Source organism: Pelmatolapia mariae, linkage group LG2 (genome assembly GCF_036321145.2).
Source record: "Pelmatolapia mariae isolate MD_Pm_ZW linkage group LG2, Pm_UMD_F_2, whole genome shotgun sequence".
Classification (NCBI taxonomy): domain Eukaryota; kingdom Metazoa; phylum Chordata; class Actinopteri; order Cichliformes; family Cichlidae; genus Pelmatolapia; species Pelmatolapia mariae.
Window position 1 is genome coordinate 6,066,189 of NC_086228.1, and position 16,669 is coordinate 6,082,857.

General features: G+C 40.6%; 1 protein-coding gene across 2 annotated transcripts in view; it reads right to left on the reverse strand.

The window, feature by feature from the left end:
* frmpd3 (FERM and PDZ domain containing 3) overlaps positions 1-16,669 on the reverse strand; it is an 87,235-nt gene that overhangs the window by 13,453 nt on the left and 57,113 nt on the right. For both annotated transcript variants that reach the window (XM_063491696.1, XM_063491686.1), the window contains 5 exons: positions 1,953-2,062; positions 1,688-1,842; positions 1,498-1,600; positions 1,161-1,206; positions 421-525 (listed from right to left, as the gene is read on the reverse strand). In XM_063491696.1, the coding sequence (XP_063347766.1) occupies positions 421-525; positions 1,161-1,206; positions 1,498-1,600; positions 1,688-1,842; positions 1,953-1,990 (447 nt within the window). In that variant the 5' untranslated portion in view covers positions 1,991-2,062. The remainder of the gene's footprint in view (positions 1-420; positions 526-1,160; positions 1,207-1,497; positions 1,601-1,687; positions 1,843-1,952; positions 2,063-16,669) is intronic.

The following is a 16,669-nucleotide window of genomic DNA, read 5'->3' on the forward strand; positions in this document are numbered from 1 at the left end:
GATTGACATGTTGCTGGGGACTGTACAGAAATGCTTTTATTACTGGAGCATTTTGTTGCAAATGGAGGTGGTATCTGTAGCATATGGATGTTGATTAGTAGAGTGAGATTTTGGGAGGTTTACCATATGCAGCTGAGTTGAAAGGTTGGACTAGAAGGTCAAAAAAACAAATGAAGTCATATCGTGATTGTTTACATGGCTTTGAAGAGAGGGAGGCTACAGGTTGTTTTTTTTCAACGCCTCAGCCTCTTTCTCACTACACACACAAACAGGATGATTGAACATGCTAAAAGGATGGTGAGAGGATGCTTAAGGCTTTCTGAAAGCTTTTGTGACTGCTGATCAAACCAAGAGAAATGCACAGGAGGAGTGTGTTTGCGTGCGTGTGCATGACGTAGAGACGTGATAAGCTGAACTTACTGAGTCTGGGTCGCTGATGGACACTTGCTCTGAGAAGCGCACTTTGGGCGGGTTTGTTCGCAGGCGGGCCTTTTTGGCTGCACTTATGAAGGCAGATTTAGGTGACTGAGGATGAGAAGAGAGTGGGAGAGGAACTCAGCTTAGAGGATGAGACATAAATGAAAGAAAAGCCCCCCCGACTGCTAGTGCTAAAGAGACATATTGGAGAGCAGGCTAATGCTACTGCAATGCAACAACTGGATAAGTGCAAACTTTTAAAATTAGCCTTACCCCATTTTCAGTATTTAAAACTGGCTGTTTTTTTAGCTAAATAAATTTTTTTACCACTTAGTATTATCAGTACATGGATAATGAGCTTTCATGCGCTTTCATAATGTCAGAATTTCACCTTCTAACAATGTCCAGTTTAGTCAGATGGTTAGATAAATGGTGCTTTTCCTTTTTCTCTGTATTTATCTATGCATACACAGAAGAGTCTTTATTTAATAAGGTCTCATGTAGGTGCTAATATGCTCACTTAGAGTTCTTCTGAGGGGTGACCAGAAAAAGAAATCACTCTAGTGTGTAAAGCATGGCAGCGAATACTAATGTGTGCCTGCACTGCATTGGTGTGTACTATTAGGAGGGAGTACTGTATAGATTCAGGCTGAAAGTGAAAGTGTTTATTATTGACTGATGAGAAGTAAGAGAAATCCTGAAGGACAGGAACAGGAAAGAAAGCGATTTTCCCAGCATACTACCTGATGGGGCTGCAGCACAGTGAGAACTATCGTATCTTTGCAGCGTCTATGGAACAACAGAGAACGGAGTGGGTTAGAAAATGCCAAGGACTGCACGGTATTTGGAGGCCCCCAGTTTATAGCTGCCGTCTCCTTTGCCGTTCTTCAGCTGCAAAAGTGACTGACTCATCCGCAGGTTTGGGTTGATGTAACGCATCGCCAGCAATAAGAAACACTTTGTTCCTTTTCACACTCACCACTTTTACTCCCCTTCACCTGTGCTGCTGATCACCTGCCCCTGATGCCACCCCCTCCTCCCTCCACCCCCCCTCCCTCCTGGGACAGTAAAGGATGTTACCTTACAAGGTCTATGACTCTCTCTCGGGGCGCGTCGCTCACCGTCTCCTCGTTAATAGCCAAGATCTGGTCTCCGGGAAGAAGTTTGCCAAAGGAGGGGCCGTCTGCAAATAAAACGGGATACCATATGCATGCAGCATAGAGAAACCTGAAATCTGAATGCTGGCTTTCTCGCATACATGAACACTAACCAGCAGAGACGGAGCGTACAATGACAGGTCTCTGGCTGCCTGCAATGAAGCCGAAGCCTTGAGTCGGGTGGCGCTGGATGGTGACCTGTCGAGCGGAGGCAGGACTTAGGGTACCACTGTCCATACCATCCTGGCTCTCCTCTAACATTGCAGTGCTATATAGAACACAGATATTCAGACATAAAAAGGGGCAAGTGCACACGGAGACAGTGATGAATGTGCATTTTGTTTTGAGAAAAACTAGTGCGAAAAGAGCACCATGTACCTGCGTGCGTTCGTGTGTCCATCCTGGACCTTGGCCATCCCCTGAGAGGACGGGGCAGCATGGGACAGGTTTGCACTGCAAAGGCTGCTTTCTGTTTGGCAATCATTCACCTGCTCAAAAGAAGGGGAATGGGGGGGGGGGGTGAGAAACCGAAATAAAATATTTCCTGGTTTGACAGCAGCAAAAATACTATTTTGTTGGTTTTTTTTAATGTGCTGAGTTTATCTAAGCACATCTTGGAACACTGCTACAGGGAAAAATAAAATCATAAATGTGAAGCTGAAAAATGTAACACTCAAGATTACAATCCCAGACATCTTCCACAGCTGACAAGTTGCATTTGGCTTTGGTTAAGGTTGTTTGTTGTACCGAGTGAATGTGCGGGATGCAGGTAAAAATGTAGGCGCTAAAATAAATTTGTTAAAAGGACCTGCCCTTTAAGGAACACCTTCAGGAAAGCTGCACTTATCAAGGAACGGTAACATAATGCACACACAGGATGAAACACATTAAGGGCTCTGATTCTGCCAGTTTCTGCAAGTGTGGACTAAACTACTCCCGTGAACCACACATGCTCTTTTGCAGATGCCTGTGTGGGAGGCAGCGAAAGCAAGATTACTGAAAGACTGAGTGTGAATGTAGCATGTGGGTTTCTGTGTTTGTAGCAGAAAAAATGGAAATTATTGTGCGAGGGATAGAGAGCCAGATATTTATGCTCATATCTGTGATCTAGGACTCTGATGACTGCTGGCTAAAGAGAGAGAGAGAGAGAGAGACGCTGATTGTAATGTTAATGCTGCAGATGGCCCAAAACAGAAAGAGCATGACAGCACTGCTCAGGATTATTATGCAGGGGACTGTTGAGAGCAAATACCTTTCTGAGTGCCACAGGCAGAGAACAAACTGTCAGTAGTCACATTAGTCAATAGTCCAGATTCATATTCCTGTCACTTGTTGTTTCTGATAACAGTGGCTTATGAGGGAGCACGGCTCATTTGCAGTTCCATTGATGCATTGCTGATCTCTACCTTGTGTCATGGTATCAGATGAGAGTAGATGTATCATAGATAGGCTTCATATTGTGCTCGGTCCATGACTAACAATCCATTACGCCGCATGTGCTTTGAATTTCAATTATGATTATAATTTAAAAAGATTAGATTCATATAAAAAAAATTTCTGTCTTCGACATTCAGCTGACTTACGAGGGATCATCCGTCTGTATGAAAGGTGCATGGCGGTGACAAATGACGCTGCACCAGCTGGTTCTGCCTCCAAAAGAAGATTACCCATTTTTGATTGAGATCGGTTATTTTCTCATTTGACTTTGGCAGTGGATTCTGATGGTGCACTTCTTTCCCCAGTTATTCTTCTTTTCTCTGTCCCTCTAACATTTCACAGCTTCCTTCTTCACTTACCAGAAGGATACCCATTCTTATGAATCCTGACAGGCTGTTTCTCAGGTATGTGTGTCACTGCAAACACCTCCAGTGCAGTGAAAGGCAAGATCTGTGAACTAAGCAGGGAAACAATGGCCTGCACTTGTACATTTGTTGTAGAAGATTCTATGCTGTAGCTAAAATTGCTCATTGCCAGCGATAACTTTATTATACAACTGCAGGTAACCGCTATGAACTCAGGGACAAAGGAATACGTTCTCTTCTATCTGGTTTTCAGCCGATGGCTTTGTGAATACCACACAGATTTTACAGCTTTAGATTCCTCACTTAATTCAGAGATTAGTTTTGGCATTCAAAAGTAGTGAGGAGAAAAACAGGACAGAGCAGAAGCGGAGAGATGAAGGTAGCCAGCGGACACTGAAGCTTGCACATCTGCAAAGATAAACAGCTATTCAGCAGAGGGGCCAACCTTTTAGAGAGGACACCGAGGAATTCTGTCAAGAAATGATCCCCAAGGGCATCGCCAGGCCTGCACGTTGCTATGACTACAGCTCTCAGTAGCTTGTTGAAGCTCAACCGGATGGAGGGATAGTGGGTGGATAAGAATAGCGATCTGGCCACTACAAGATATAGGAAGGGCTAGCTAGACGCTCTCTCATCACCCTGCAGTCACTGTGGCTAGATGCCAACACTTCCTCAGGCCCCTTGAGGTCAAGGAATCATATACCTGACCCTCCTCAGTGTCGCAGTCTGCAGCTGTCTCCTAGGCCTCAGGGTGTAGGAAAATTGACCTTTTTGCTTATCATCTTTCCAGGTCTGCATCCTAACAGACCTATCAGTAGTTTAGAGAGACACTGTATTTCATAATGCTTAGTAGTTCCGAAGTAATGTCAAAACTGGCAACACTACACCAACCAGTCAGGCAGTCTCTCAACCTTCAGTGCAGTCCATCTACATTAGGATAAAATCTAAATTAAGTTTGTCGTGCCGTGTTCCTCTTTCTCTTTCTTTCAATTCAATATTACAATTTCTGCTTGGTTGTTTTATCCATAATGTGTCTGTGCAGCTACCAGGTCTTGCCTGGCTTATATCAAACTTTTGCCCTTTTAGTACAGAAACATTTCATGCTTTATGAACCAATAAAAAGGTCTTAAAATCGATTTCAATAGAACACTCTACATGCACACTCTTTCTGGTCCTCATTAAAACAAAGCAGCAGAGTTTTATGCACTGTAGTTGACCTGTGGCTGTTTCTTAGTAAGATGAGAGAGGGGAGCATTACAGTAGTCTGGGAAGATTGCAAGTTTGAGACTGGGAATTATGTCTGAGATAAATGACATAAATATATATATATATATATGTGTGTGTGTATATATTTGTCATATATAATTACACAAATGAAGCACGTTCAAAAGCACTTTAAATGTTATGGGTTTTGAATAGCATTTTTACAATGGGAATGATGCAGCAATAGCTACCACGGGAACATTTACATTATGATAACCCAAATTACCATCAAAGAATATATGAAGGGCATTGTAGACATCATAAAGAGAAATGCTCCTGTTCAGCGAAATTAGACATACCACTGAGAACTATCGAGGAGAGGGTAAATATGTTCTCTCCTGTAGCTGTCCACTTTTCTGTCCACTTAAAGTCCCTGCTGCCAACTTGCATTTGCTTAGTTTGCTCAGATGTTTCTGGTTTTTAACTTTCAGCTCAATTTATTGTCTGGATTGCTCCCAAACCGTCCAGCGGACGTTGTCTGTCCTTGTTAAACGCACTCAGCATTATCTAGGGCTAGGAAAGGATATTGCAGATACTCAATAACTAAATTCATTGTGCCTGTATGTCTGTCTAAGGACATATCCAGATTGGCCAATAGCATATTCCGGGGGCCTGAAAGATAAGTGGTGGAAAAGGGCAAATTTGGCTGAAATATCATTTTACATCACATGTCAGCACACGCAGACACAAAGGACATATATAAACTATACAACTTTGATAATGAAACAAATGTCTTGCATGGCAATGTTATCAATTTAACTATTTGTTGTGAATATTGCAGAACAATAGTCTAGTCAGCCTAGTCAGCTCATCAGCACACATAGCAAAACAGGACATGGAGCTTTTTTCATGCATGAATCAATGAATGCAACGCTTTTTCCTGCTTGTGCAACGTTATTTAAACTGAATTAGTTTAGGCTATTCCCACATGCGGTAGTTGCGGCTTATCCTTTTGGATGCGGCATCTCAAATGTTGATTCTTAATTACAATTTAATTATTATATTAATTACAGATTCAAAGAGTCAATTTCAGCAACAACTGGCATGACACTTACCCATGGCGCTTTGATTTATCTGGCTACTTACCGTTGATGCTTGAGGAATTTTCACTTATTTTACTGTTACACTAATTGTTAATCACTCTGATTAACTGAGTCTGCTAAACGCTTGAATTATAACTTATAATTTGAATCAGAGATGGAATCACCATCAGAAACTTGGGAGTTGTGCAGCACTAATTGGAAAGTGAGGACTGTTGTAAGGAGCTGAGTGTTATTGGATCATTGCCTTGAGAAGTCAGACAATACGTGTGTAGTATCACAGTGATTATTTGTGACTGATGGACAGGCCAAGCTTATGTTTTGTAGCTAAATAATACATATTAGACTGTAGTAAGGCATCAGCAATGGCATTTAGAGAAATTAGAGTTGGTTACACTGGTTTAATTTATTAATAGGGTCCTTGCTAGCAAGCAGTAGTACATTAACAGAATGTTAATAAAACATTGTAGGGCTGTAGAGTGGGATCACGTTAATAATCCATTAAAATTTGCCTTACATCCACCAAGGCCTTCAAGGTCAACTTAAAGTTTATTTTTATATATTATTGGTTAAAAGTTGACAAAAAGTGTAGAAACTGACTCTTACAAGTGTCGTGTGTATTGTCAACACACAAAAAATACTATATAAAAATTCAAAATATCATATCAGGGCCAGTAGATCGATGTCAAGGTCATATAATAATCATATACAGAGCTATTTAAAATTATGTTATTATGTTCTTACTTCCATTGTTTTGTATTGCTTACCGGGATTGTAAAAACCATATTATATTATTATGACTTTGTTATGTAACTATTTGAATATATATCAGTTTTAATGCATGTTCACAAGTATAATTTGTTTTAGAAAACAAAATAAATATGTCATCAAAAACATTTTTTCAATTGATAGCTATTATTAAATATTTAAATGAACTGAGTAAACAATGAAATGAATGTCACACATGCACTATATCCACAAAAATTAAAAATATAACAAAAAGTAATTGTGCTCAAATATTATATCAAGTACGTTAAAATGGGTTTCAACAGGGCAAATAACGAAAATGGGCCCTAGGCCTAATCCACTCCACTTTTTATTGCACTACAAACTTCTTAATGTCTTTTAAAGAGAATAAGGAAAAAGCAGAATGTACAATCCTGTTCTCTTAAAAGTAAATATGCTCAGAGAGAGTGAGCTACCATAGTGGAGGTTTGCTCTCGCTGAGTGCTTCTTGTTATATATTTGCTTTGGTCAAAGAAATTGAGGTGTGATTCCAGTATAAGACAAAGTCAGGTCTGCCGATGGAGCCCTTTTCTATTCACAGTTGAGAGGAGGTTAACGGTGCGCACCTGTCACAGGTGTGAAAGAGTCTGGAGTCAGTGTGGTGAATGTTATGATGACTGCAACATCATCTGTGAAGAGAAGGGGGCACTAGGGGTGGACCTGCCTCTTCTGGTGTTCTTGGTTGAATGCCAGTCAAGCACAGGTCCCACTTAAAGACATTGGTCCCCGATGCCATCATAAAGTCTGTCTGTGTCAGTTTAGACAGAAACATGCCCTCCTGAGGTCGTTTTTTAGGCCTCCGGCAGTGCTCTTCCTGTTCCTCCTCACAGAAATCAGCAGCTACTTCTGTCCAGCTCTCCTTGTGTAAGAGTCCCTCTTCTGTTATCTCCTCCACACTCTTGAGAATGTGCTGGGAGACAAGGCAAACCTTCTCATGACACCAAGTATGGCTGTGCCATCCTGGATGAGCAACCTAAATAGGCAGCAGATATAGTGACATGGCACTAGCAAAAGTGAAACTAGAGAAAAATCATTCAGGAGAGATGAGGAGACAGCTATGGTCTGCAGCCACCAACTGCAAAACCATTTCCTTTTTGAAGGATTGTTATGCTGTTGCCTCTCCGGTGGACCAAAGCTGCTAAAATGGTTTATGTCTCCTAACTGGACAGGATAATATCCCTCTATTTTAACTTAAGTGCCCACTTTTTTCTTTTTTCTTTTTTTTTAATTTTTGAGCAGTGGATTTAAAGTGCATAGTGATACTACCCGTTCAATCGCAGACATCCTCTGTCACCCAAAGTTCAGCCAACAGTCTTGCCAACATTTTGTATCATATGTAGCAAATCCTTGATTCTGGAGAAATCCTGTTAGGATTATGAAAGAGGCGACACAATAATCTCCTCAGTGTACTGTGAAATGAGCCTTCCCAGACAAAGATACTTTTTCTGTCACATGTTTGGCCTCTAGGAAACTTCAAACAGGAAAGTCATTCTGGCATATCAGCAGCCACTGTCTTTAATCTGTTTTCAGTTACAGGCTGCGATAAAACATTCACTAAATATTTATGTTGTTTTGTTTTTTAACAAAAGATTTTAGAATTTCTCATTTGCGATACACAGACCGACCTTTGCACCAAGAGAGCCAATCAAATGAAGCCATCGGCACTGGGCCTAATCCCTTCTGTCAATGCAGTCCGCCTGAGCCAGACGTGCAGAAATCCAACTGGGGAATACGACCCAATTCATTCTGTGGGGAAAGTGAAGGCTGATATGAAATTCTGTCCTGGACATTCTTTGCGATAAACTTTTCATTGTGTACTTTATCTGCAGGATTGAATCATTTAAAACCCTTTTTAGTCCCCTGGCTAAAATTGGAAGTAGATTGCACACTGCTTTTCTTTCTTAATCTTGTAAGTTCCTTCCTTCCTGTCCTTCAGTAAAACTGTGCAGTTTCATCCAGTCTGTCAAAAGAAACATATCCAAACACTTCTGTGACACACACACACACACACACACACACACACACACACATATATCTATCTATCTATATATATTTATATCTATAGATATATATAGATATATATATTCATTTTAAATAGCAATAACTACAGTGGCCCTGAGAGGCCAAACGGACTGCAACTTAAGAAAACACCAGCAATAAGAAAAACGCTGCAAAAGCACACAAAACACAACGGAAATAGGAAAAAACAAAACACAAATAGGAAAAACGACAACGGAAATAGGAAAAAACAGATTTCCAAAAGCACAAGGGAAGTGTTTCTAGAGAGGCAATAACCCGACGGACCAGTTGCAGGAACCAAAATATGCTAAGAATTGCGCTGGGAGACACTTAAAAGAAGTGGAGGATCTATCGGTTTTGTGAGGAAAGAAAAGATGAGAGGTAAGTAGGGGTGGGTTTTAATAATCGATTCATCGATTAAAATCGATTCTGGCTTGGATAACGTGAAATCGATTCATTAAAATCCTGAATCGATTTTTTAATATAAATTTATTTTGCCCGAAACGCCAGAATCTCAGGTGAAACCTCACAAAATTTCAACAACCACCAAACAGCTAAGACAGTAAATGAGAGCAGGAACACGGATTCTGCACAAGGACGTAAACACACAGCGCGGACCCGCGGATCAGAATCAGTGAGATGTCGCCTTTCTCACCTGACGGGCGCTGCAGCTTTAAGCGGCTGCGCGCGCTCCCGCGGACGGCAATCACTTTCTGGCACAACAACTGCATGAACACGGTCGGGGCTGAAAGCCGACAGCTCGCTGATTCTGATCTGTCGGTGGGTCCGCGCTTTGTGTTCACGCCCTTTTTGCGCTGATTCTAAAGCTGTTAGTTTTATCTCTCTCCAAACAATATTGACCGAACCAGCAGCAAAAGAAGATCCAAACTACGCTTCACATAAACATTGTCATGAAATCACTCTGACTTTTACTGTTTTGCTTCACCCACGATAAAATCACACTTCATGCACAGCTCTCTCTCTCTCTGTACTTCAAGAACAGTTTCCCGTCTAAAAATCTGTTTTCTGCATTATTCGCTTGCTTGTTACGCACAAGTCTACCGTTGTTTACAGTCCGTTTGGCCTCTCAGGGCCACCGTAAATAACAGTGACTTACTGTAAGTCTTTCCTCAGTGTAAGTTAGCTCTACTATATCTGACCTGCTTACCTATGCTTTCACACTCGTGTCTGTGTGCTTACTTGACTAACACCAATGAACATTGTCCTCTCTTTACACACATGGCCTCTACCCACTGCAATCATGTGGAAATGGAAGTTTTCACAGGACTCTACATAGTCATATGAAAAACTAAGTACATCCCACGATTCAGTAGGTAGGTTGTGGCAGCAATACCTTAAAATAATAGTTTTCTGAATTACTTACTCATCTCTCACAACATTGTGGAGAAATTTGATTGCACTCTTCATTAAAATGTTGCTTAAGTTTATTGGGGTTTTCGGGCATTCTTTTGCGCACAGCTTATCTTTTCTTAAGGTCCCATTGTGGGATTTTTGTCAGGTTGAGATCTGAACATTAACTGGTCATAGCAATGCTTTGAGGCTTTTCATTTTCAGCCCTCGTGTTCAGCCCTGCTGCACTTGGGATCATTGCCCCTTTTCATTACATATTTTTGGTCAGTTTTAGCTGTAGCTTGACAGATATCCTTACATTTGACTGGAGAATACTTTGGTACACAGAGAAGTTGATGGTTGACTCAATAACTGTGACGGTGCCTGGGTCCAAACCATCACCCCTCCACTGCCATGCTTGACAGCTTATATGAGGTGTTTGTAATGTGAGGTGTCCTGCGTTTGTGTCAGGACTTTATGGGCAAACATCTCCACTTTGGTATCATCTGTCTAAAGGATGTTGTTCTAGAAATCTTGAGGTTTGTTCAGACCTAAGCTGTGCTGCCATGTTCTTTATAGAAAGAAGAGGCTTTGTCCTTGAAACCCTTCCAAAAAAGTCCACCCTTTCCCACTCCAACTGTCATGAGCTTTAATCTTTGACATACTAACCGAGGCCTGTAGAGTCTGTGATTAAAACTTCCCTTTTCATATGAATGTAAAATGCAATAAAAGACCAAATACTCATTTAACAAGATGTGCCAGTTTATTACTTTTACTTCCTGAATTGCTGGTCCCCTCTTTGCTCTTTGGGGTGAAATTATTTGAGTGGAAACACATCAGTGTGATGCGCCCTACTGACTGGAGTAGTTATAAATGAAAACTAGTTATTAAGTCTTGAAGTTGAAACAGCTGGATGCAATGCACGTGTTACAAATGTCCTCTTTTCCAAATTGTTTCACCACTATAAACGACTGTTCCAAAAATAATGAAAATATCTGCTTTTATGCATAGTTTAAAAAAAGAGGAAATAGGATCAGTTCATAGGAAACCCATATCAATGGCACACTGAGTGCAAGCAATCCAAAAAGTGTGAAACAGTTTGTGAAAATAGAGCGGCGCATGCTTTGCCTAAATCTGTTTTTGCTTGCCGTGTCTCAACGAGGAGTTGCCTTTGAGATGGAGATGGGAACTATTGAAAAGGATCTGAAAATTCGAGTCGGGTTTGGAGAGGATGTGACTTCTTCACGACGGAGTTCACAACCTTGAGAAAGATATGACACAAAACTTTGCTTTCTTCTCCAAATTCCATTAAGCAAGAAGGCGCTGAAACCTATTTTTCAGTTTCAGCAAAAGCTGCAGCCTTGTTAAATCACTGACATCTTGCCATTCTTGCACAGATTGCACTCACGCTACAGCTCGGGCCGTCTTCAAGAAATCACTCTGTTTTTGTTAGCACCTCAAACATGACAAATGAAAATAAATAATAGTGGACAGGTATTATCATATTACGTCCTATAGGGTTATCTGGGCGATATAAACAGGTGTATCTGCATGTACTATAACTCTAATATTTAATACATAACTCCAATCTTAAGCAAATGAGTCATGGCACACATATATTAAATATATTTTTGTGTCAGTTCGACCTGCAGACACTAAAAAAAGACAAAAACAGTAGTGACGCATTAAGTTCACTTAATGTAATTCTCAGTAATAATCCCCGAGGGGTTGTATCGCCATTTGGTACATCCTGATGCACAAGTATAATAAAAAAAGCCACATCTGCCATATGTTTGAAGCGCTCTTTGTTCCACTTGAGTGTAGTGTGCTGACCTGTTAGTCTTGGGCTAAGCTGCTCCTCTTACTCACTCTTACATCATTAATGTGATCATATAACCACATAGCCTTCACGACAATATGGAAATCACAATGTCCCACCTTCCAAAGGACGCAGTCTACAAGACAGCTTAACCAAAACTGGTGGATTTATGTTCTCATAAAGTGTTATGATAACAAAAAAGAATCTGTAGACCTGAAACAAGTAAAAATAAAGCTTTAATATTTGCCATTTAAAAAGCAACAGTTTGATTTTATTTAATATGAGGGTTTGATGATCTCCCTCTTAGTTTGTTTCTTTTCAAGAAAATATCAGATTGAATTTTTTCTTATTTGTGCGTTATGTTTGAGCTCTGCTCAGGGAAAAGTAAGTTTTTCTAACAAGAGTGCTTTTGCTGCCTTAAATGCAGGCAGACGTCTGAACCTGAGAGTCGAGTGTACACCAAAGTCAACTAAAAGGGAGTCTATAAATGCGGCGCTTCATTCATTTATTCAGAATGAAGAAAAAAATCAATAATTCCAAAGGCACATGCAATAATTGCACCTAAACGCAACTGGGAATAGTTTAGTTGAATAGAAAGGCAATTCCTAGACGACAGTTAATTGCAAACAATTCTGCAAACGATTTGCTAATAAGGTTAATGGCAGCCATAATTTCTAATGATATGTCAGCAATGTGGAGTCTTCTCATTAATCTATATTCATATTTTTTTTGTAATATGCTTAGTTTCAGGTGAAACCTTTATTGTAACCAGGGATGTCACCAGAAACTATGCTGACGATTCTGAAAATGTGATGAAAATTTTGACTTTTTTTTACAGTATTGTATATATAATAGGCAACATATGTACAGAATAGGGTTGTTAAGAAAAAAACACACACAATGGCCCAGCCCCTCCCGTCACTAGCAGCAGAACACGTGAACAACAGCACAGCAAACCTGGTGAAGCATCTTAAAGACTGACACCCTGGTTTTTATTTGGTGATTTGATAGATCCACTTCTTTATCTCGAGAAAATGTCTCTCCTGTTTTATCAGTAATCTAAGACAGATGTTTCTGTCCTTTTATGGGTATATGGTTGTAATTATGCATAGTGCGTATGAGTCCAACTGCATTTTACTTTTCATTTTTTTATGGAATAGCATAGTGACTTGAGCCGGTTGCTCGTCCAGTTCACATAGTCTGCTGCCAATCCCGAACTGTTATTTGAAGCCCGGGTAACACACACTTTAGATCAGCTGCTGTCATTCACAGGCTCAGTCCCAGCATGTAGACTTTTTTGACAGTTGGGTCACACTCAACAGTACACGCCATGTCTCACGATGGCAAAACCGTGTCTGACAGCCGGTTTCTCCCATAGCGACAGTCCATTAAAACGTGCCATAAAACAGAAGCTCAGACTGTTCCTGAGCGTGATCCTCTTTGATAAAAGGTGCAGGAGGTGAAGAGAGCCAGCTCATCCATGTAATAGCTTGTGAAGAATTTCTCCTCACTTTCTTGGTCGTAAAGCAAATATTTATAGAAGAAAAGCGGTAGGTTTAAATGTCCACACACTGCGGCACACCTGTAGAGGTCATAAATAAATGTAATATTTCTGTCCTCTTTTTTTTTTTTTTAAATTCATCTTCATTGACGTTATACTATGTGAGACCAAGAGTCACCATCCCAGTCTTAAAATACGAAGTTTTATATACCTGTGATACAGTATAAGCTGCTTCTAATTCATAACAGCGTGGATAAGCTCTTTAAAACCGAGGGAGGTGGAAGCGGCCACCTCTCTCAGTTTTGTTTGAGGTTGAGTGAATGCAGAGAATTTCTTTTTTTAAGTTCATTTTAATATTCATGCAAAAGTACACTCACTTGTTTGATGGCAGTCTCAAAAAAAAGTACCCTGAGTCATACAATGCGCCTGCTTGGTAGTCCAATAACCATAAATTAAAATGAAATAAATGGGGGGGAAAAACACCAGTGAAAAAATAAACCTCCAGTCTGTTATATATCGTCATGGCAGCGCTACTGTTTGTGCATGTGATTGAATGTGTTCGCCTTCTTTTAAATTATAGTGTGGTGGTGCAAAAGAGCAGCTATGGGGAATTAGTTTAAAAACTAAATGAAGCCACACGGCAGCAAAACTGAGGGGAAAAAAATATCAGATGAAATATAGAGGCAGGGATGTAAGCAATGAAGAATATTTCCTAAGTGGAAAAAGCAATTCAGGAAAAGAGACCAGCCGTCATATTCCAATAAGCTTCCTACCAATAAGATAGGGAGGCGATGCAGTTTCTCTGGCTGGTTATTGTGAATCTATGCTCTCAGGCTGCGGAGGTTCCACTTGACTACATTTGATTCATCAGTCAGGAGCTGAAAGGAGAAAGCCAGGCCTGCGTTGCATTATTCTCTCCCCAAAGTTTACTCAGCAGCCTCTACTTTGACAAGACTCTGAATCTTTCCTGTGTAACTGCTTCAGCTTTCATTCCTGATCTAGTTTTTGTTATTTACCCAACCTAACCTTTTAGGATGTATAAATACTGTAAATAATAAGACACAAGTGTAGGAGGTGAGACTCCCAACCTTCACAAAATCAATTCCAGACTCCTTCGTGTTTTAGTTTTTTGTTTTTTTTTCTTCAAAGTTGCTATAAATGACACCATTAGCTAACAGCTGGCTTTGGCTACAGCTTTTACATTCATGGGGGAAATGATATGATTAGCCCTTTAGGTCCAGCAACTAGTTACACCATCCAGTTGTCCATAGTTGAAAACTGAGAGGCAGAGTGGCAGTGACAGCAGCAGAGCGGCTCTGTCTCTTCGCTGTCACCCTTCAGTGAAGCACGCAGTTCTCAGCAGCTCGCCTGACAGCGGAACGACACAGAGTCACACTCATTCTCTAAGAAATACAGCATGGCTGTTTCCCCCTCCTCCCCCTCCTCCTCCCTCTCCTATCGCTGCCACCCATGAGATATCACCCACACGCCCCTCCCAGCTCCACCCTTCCATGACTGCCATTAAAGTGGCCTTTTGCAGTCTGCAACATTCAGTTGATTTCATGTACACTCTCAACACTTTCTATATTTGGGCAGCATCTTAATATTCAAAGCACATTTTCTCACTCAGGCACACTTCAGCAAACCCTATATTAATGCATGCATTTGCTTAACTGTGCAAAAACCGATGCTACAAATGCTTTTTGTTCATTTCGAGATAACACGAGAAGCCCAACAGAGAATATTAATGAGCTTGTGTCGGTTGGTATACAGCAGTTCCGTGCACATTTTGCATTTACATGTATTAATGACAAGGGGGCGTAACAGTGCAGCGCACCAGTAATCACAATACCTGGTTTGACCTCTGTGCTATACTGCACATAACTCACTGAGCTTCTACTGTGTTTGGCTTCTTTGCTTCTTTAACACCACTGTTTTTTACTGGGAAAGTGTTTTTGCTTGTGCTTATTGGCACGATGAGATGATTCCACGTATGCCAAAGATTATGCAAGATTTGGTAAAATGTAAGATTTGCTCCATTAGCATAGTGCATTGGCTTTGTCTGTCAGAAAGCTCCACACCTTAGGTTCAGAACGCAGCAAGCGGTTGATTTGCAAGCGAGCCTCCCTGCTGTCTGGGTCTGGCTGATCTGGGAGCTTCTGTAACAGTTCTCCCTCCCTTTCTTTCCCTCCGTGTCCGTCTCTCACCAGTGACTTATCTAGTGCTGGTATGTTTTGGGGGTGTGCAGAGAATTCAAAGTGGCTCTACCATCAGGGTGTATAATTATCAGGCCTGCTGAGTTGCTGTGCTCCCGCTGGGTGCACACTTGGGTCCAGCTAGGCCTGACTCTTCTTTTGCCTCATCGCTGACCAACATCCATTGCTGTGCATTCAATCTGTTTGAGGTTTTGTAATGTGTCAGCATAGCTTTTTGGTGTCGTATCTAACTAAATGCGTAACTTAAACAAGTCAGTCAAATGCGATATCAGTGACTGCACTTGTGTTTATCATTTTAAGGTATTTCTGAATTCTTCTGAGTGAAATGAGCTGTGTTGATTCTTGAGCCTGAAATTTTTAAGTGTTAGATACAAAACATTTTAGTACTACCAGTTAGCTTCTCACCAGTTTTGCCATCTTTTGCTGAAACCTCCCAGTGAAATGATGTCAAAACTTTTTTTTATTTTAGCTAACAGTTTGTTGTTTCTGTGGATCTTGTATTATTTAGTTGTAATGTACAGAACTTTTTGTCAGCTGTGGTTGTTTTAAAAGTGCTTTAGAAATAAAGCTGCTGATGATGATGATGATCTAATGCCTACTTAAAATGCTGACATGTACACATTAAAACAGCTGAGAATTACATGAATTGTAATTCCTGTCCTTTCACAGAGCAAAAGGTATCATTACTTTTTACTCAAATAGACACTCAGCGAAATATTTTACACTCACCTCCCATTTTATTAGGTACATCAGTTTGCTTATTAACACAAATATCTAATAAACCAAAAAACTTCATGCATTTAGGCAAGACAACCTGCCTAAGTTCAAACCAAGCATCAGAATGAGGATAAGCTGGTCTGAGTATTTTAGAATCTGCTCATCCACTGGGATTTTCTCAGACAACCATCTCTAGTGTTTGCAGAGGATGGTCTGAAAAAGAAAATATCCATTGAGCGGTGGTTCACTGGCAGAAAATGCCTTGGTAATGCCAGAGGTCAAAGAAGAATGGCTAGACTGCTTTGACGTGACAGGAAGACAAAAGTAACTCAAATAACCACTGGTTACTACCAGAGTATGCAGACGAGCAGCACTGAATGCACAACACAGTGATCCTTAAAGCAGATGCACTACAGCATTAGGAGACCATGCTAGGAACCACTCCTGTCAAATAAGACTAGAAAACCGAGGCTACATTTCAAATGGACTCGCCAAAATCTGTCAACAGAAGATTGGAAAAACATTATCTGTTGTGAGGAGTCTCGATTTCTGCTTCAAAATTCAGATGGTAAGGTCAGAATT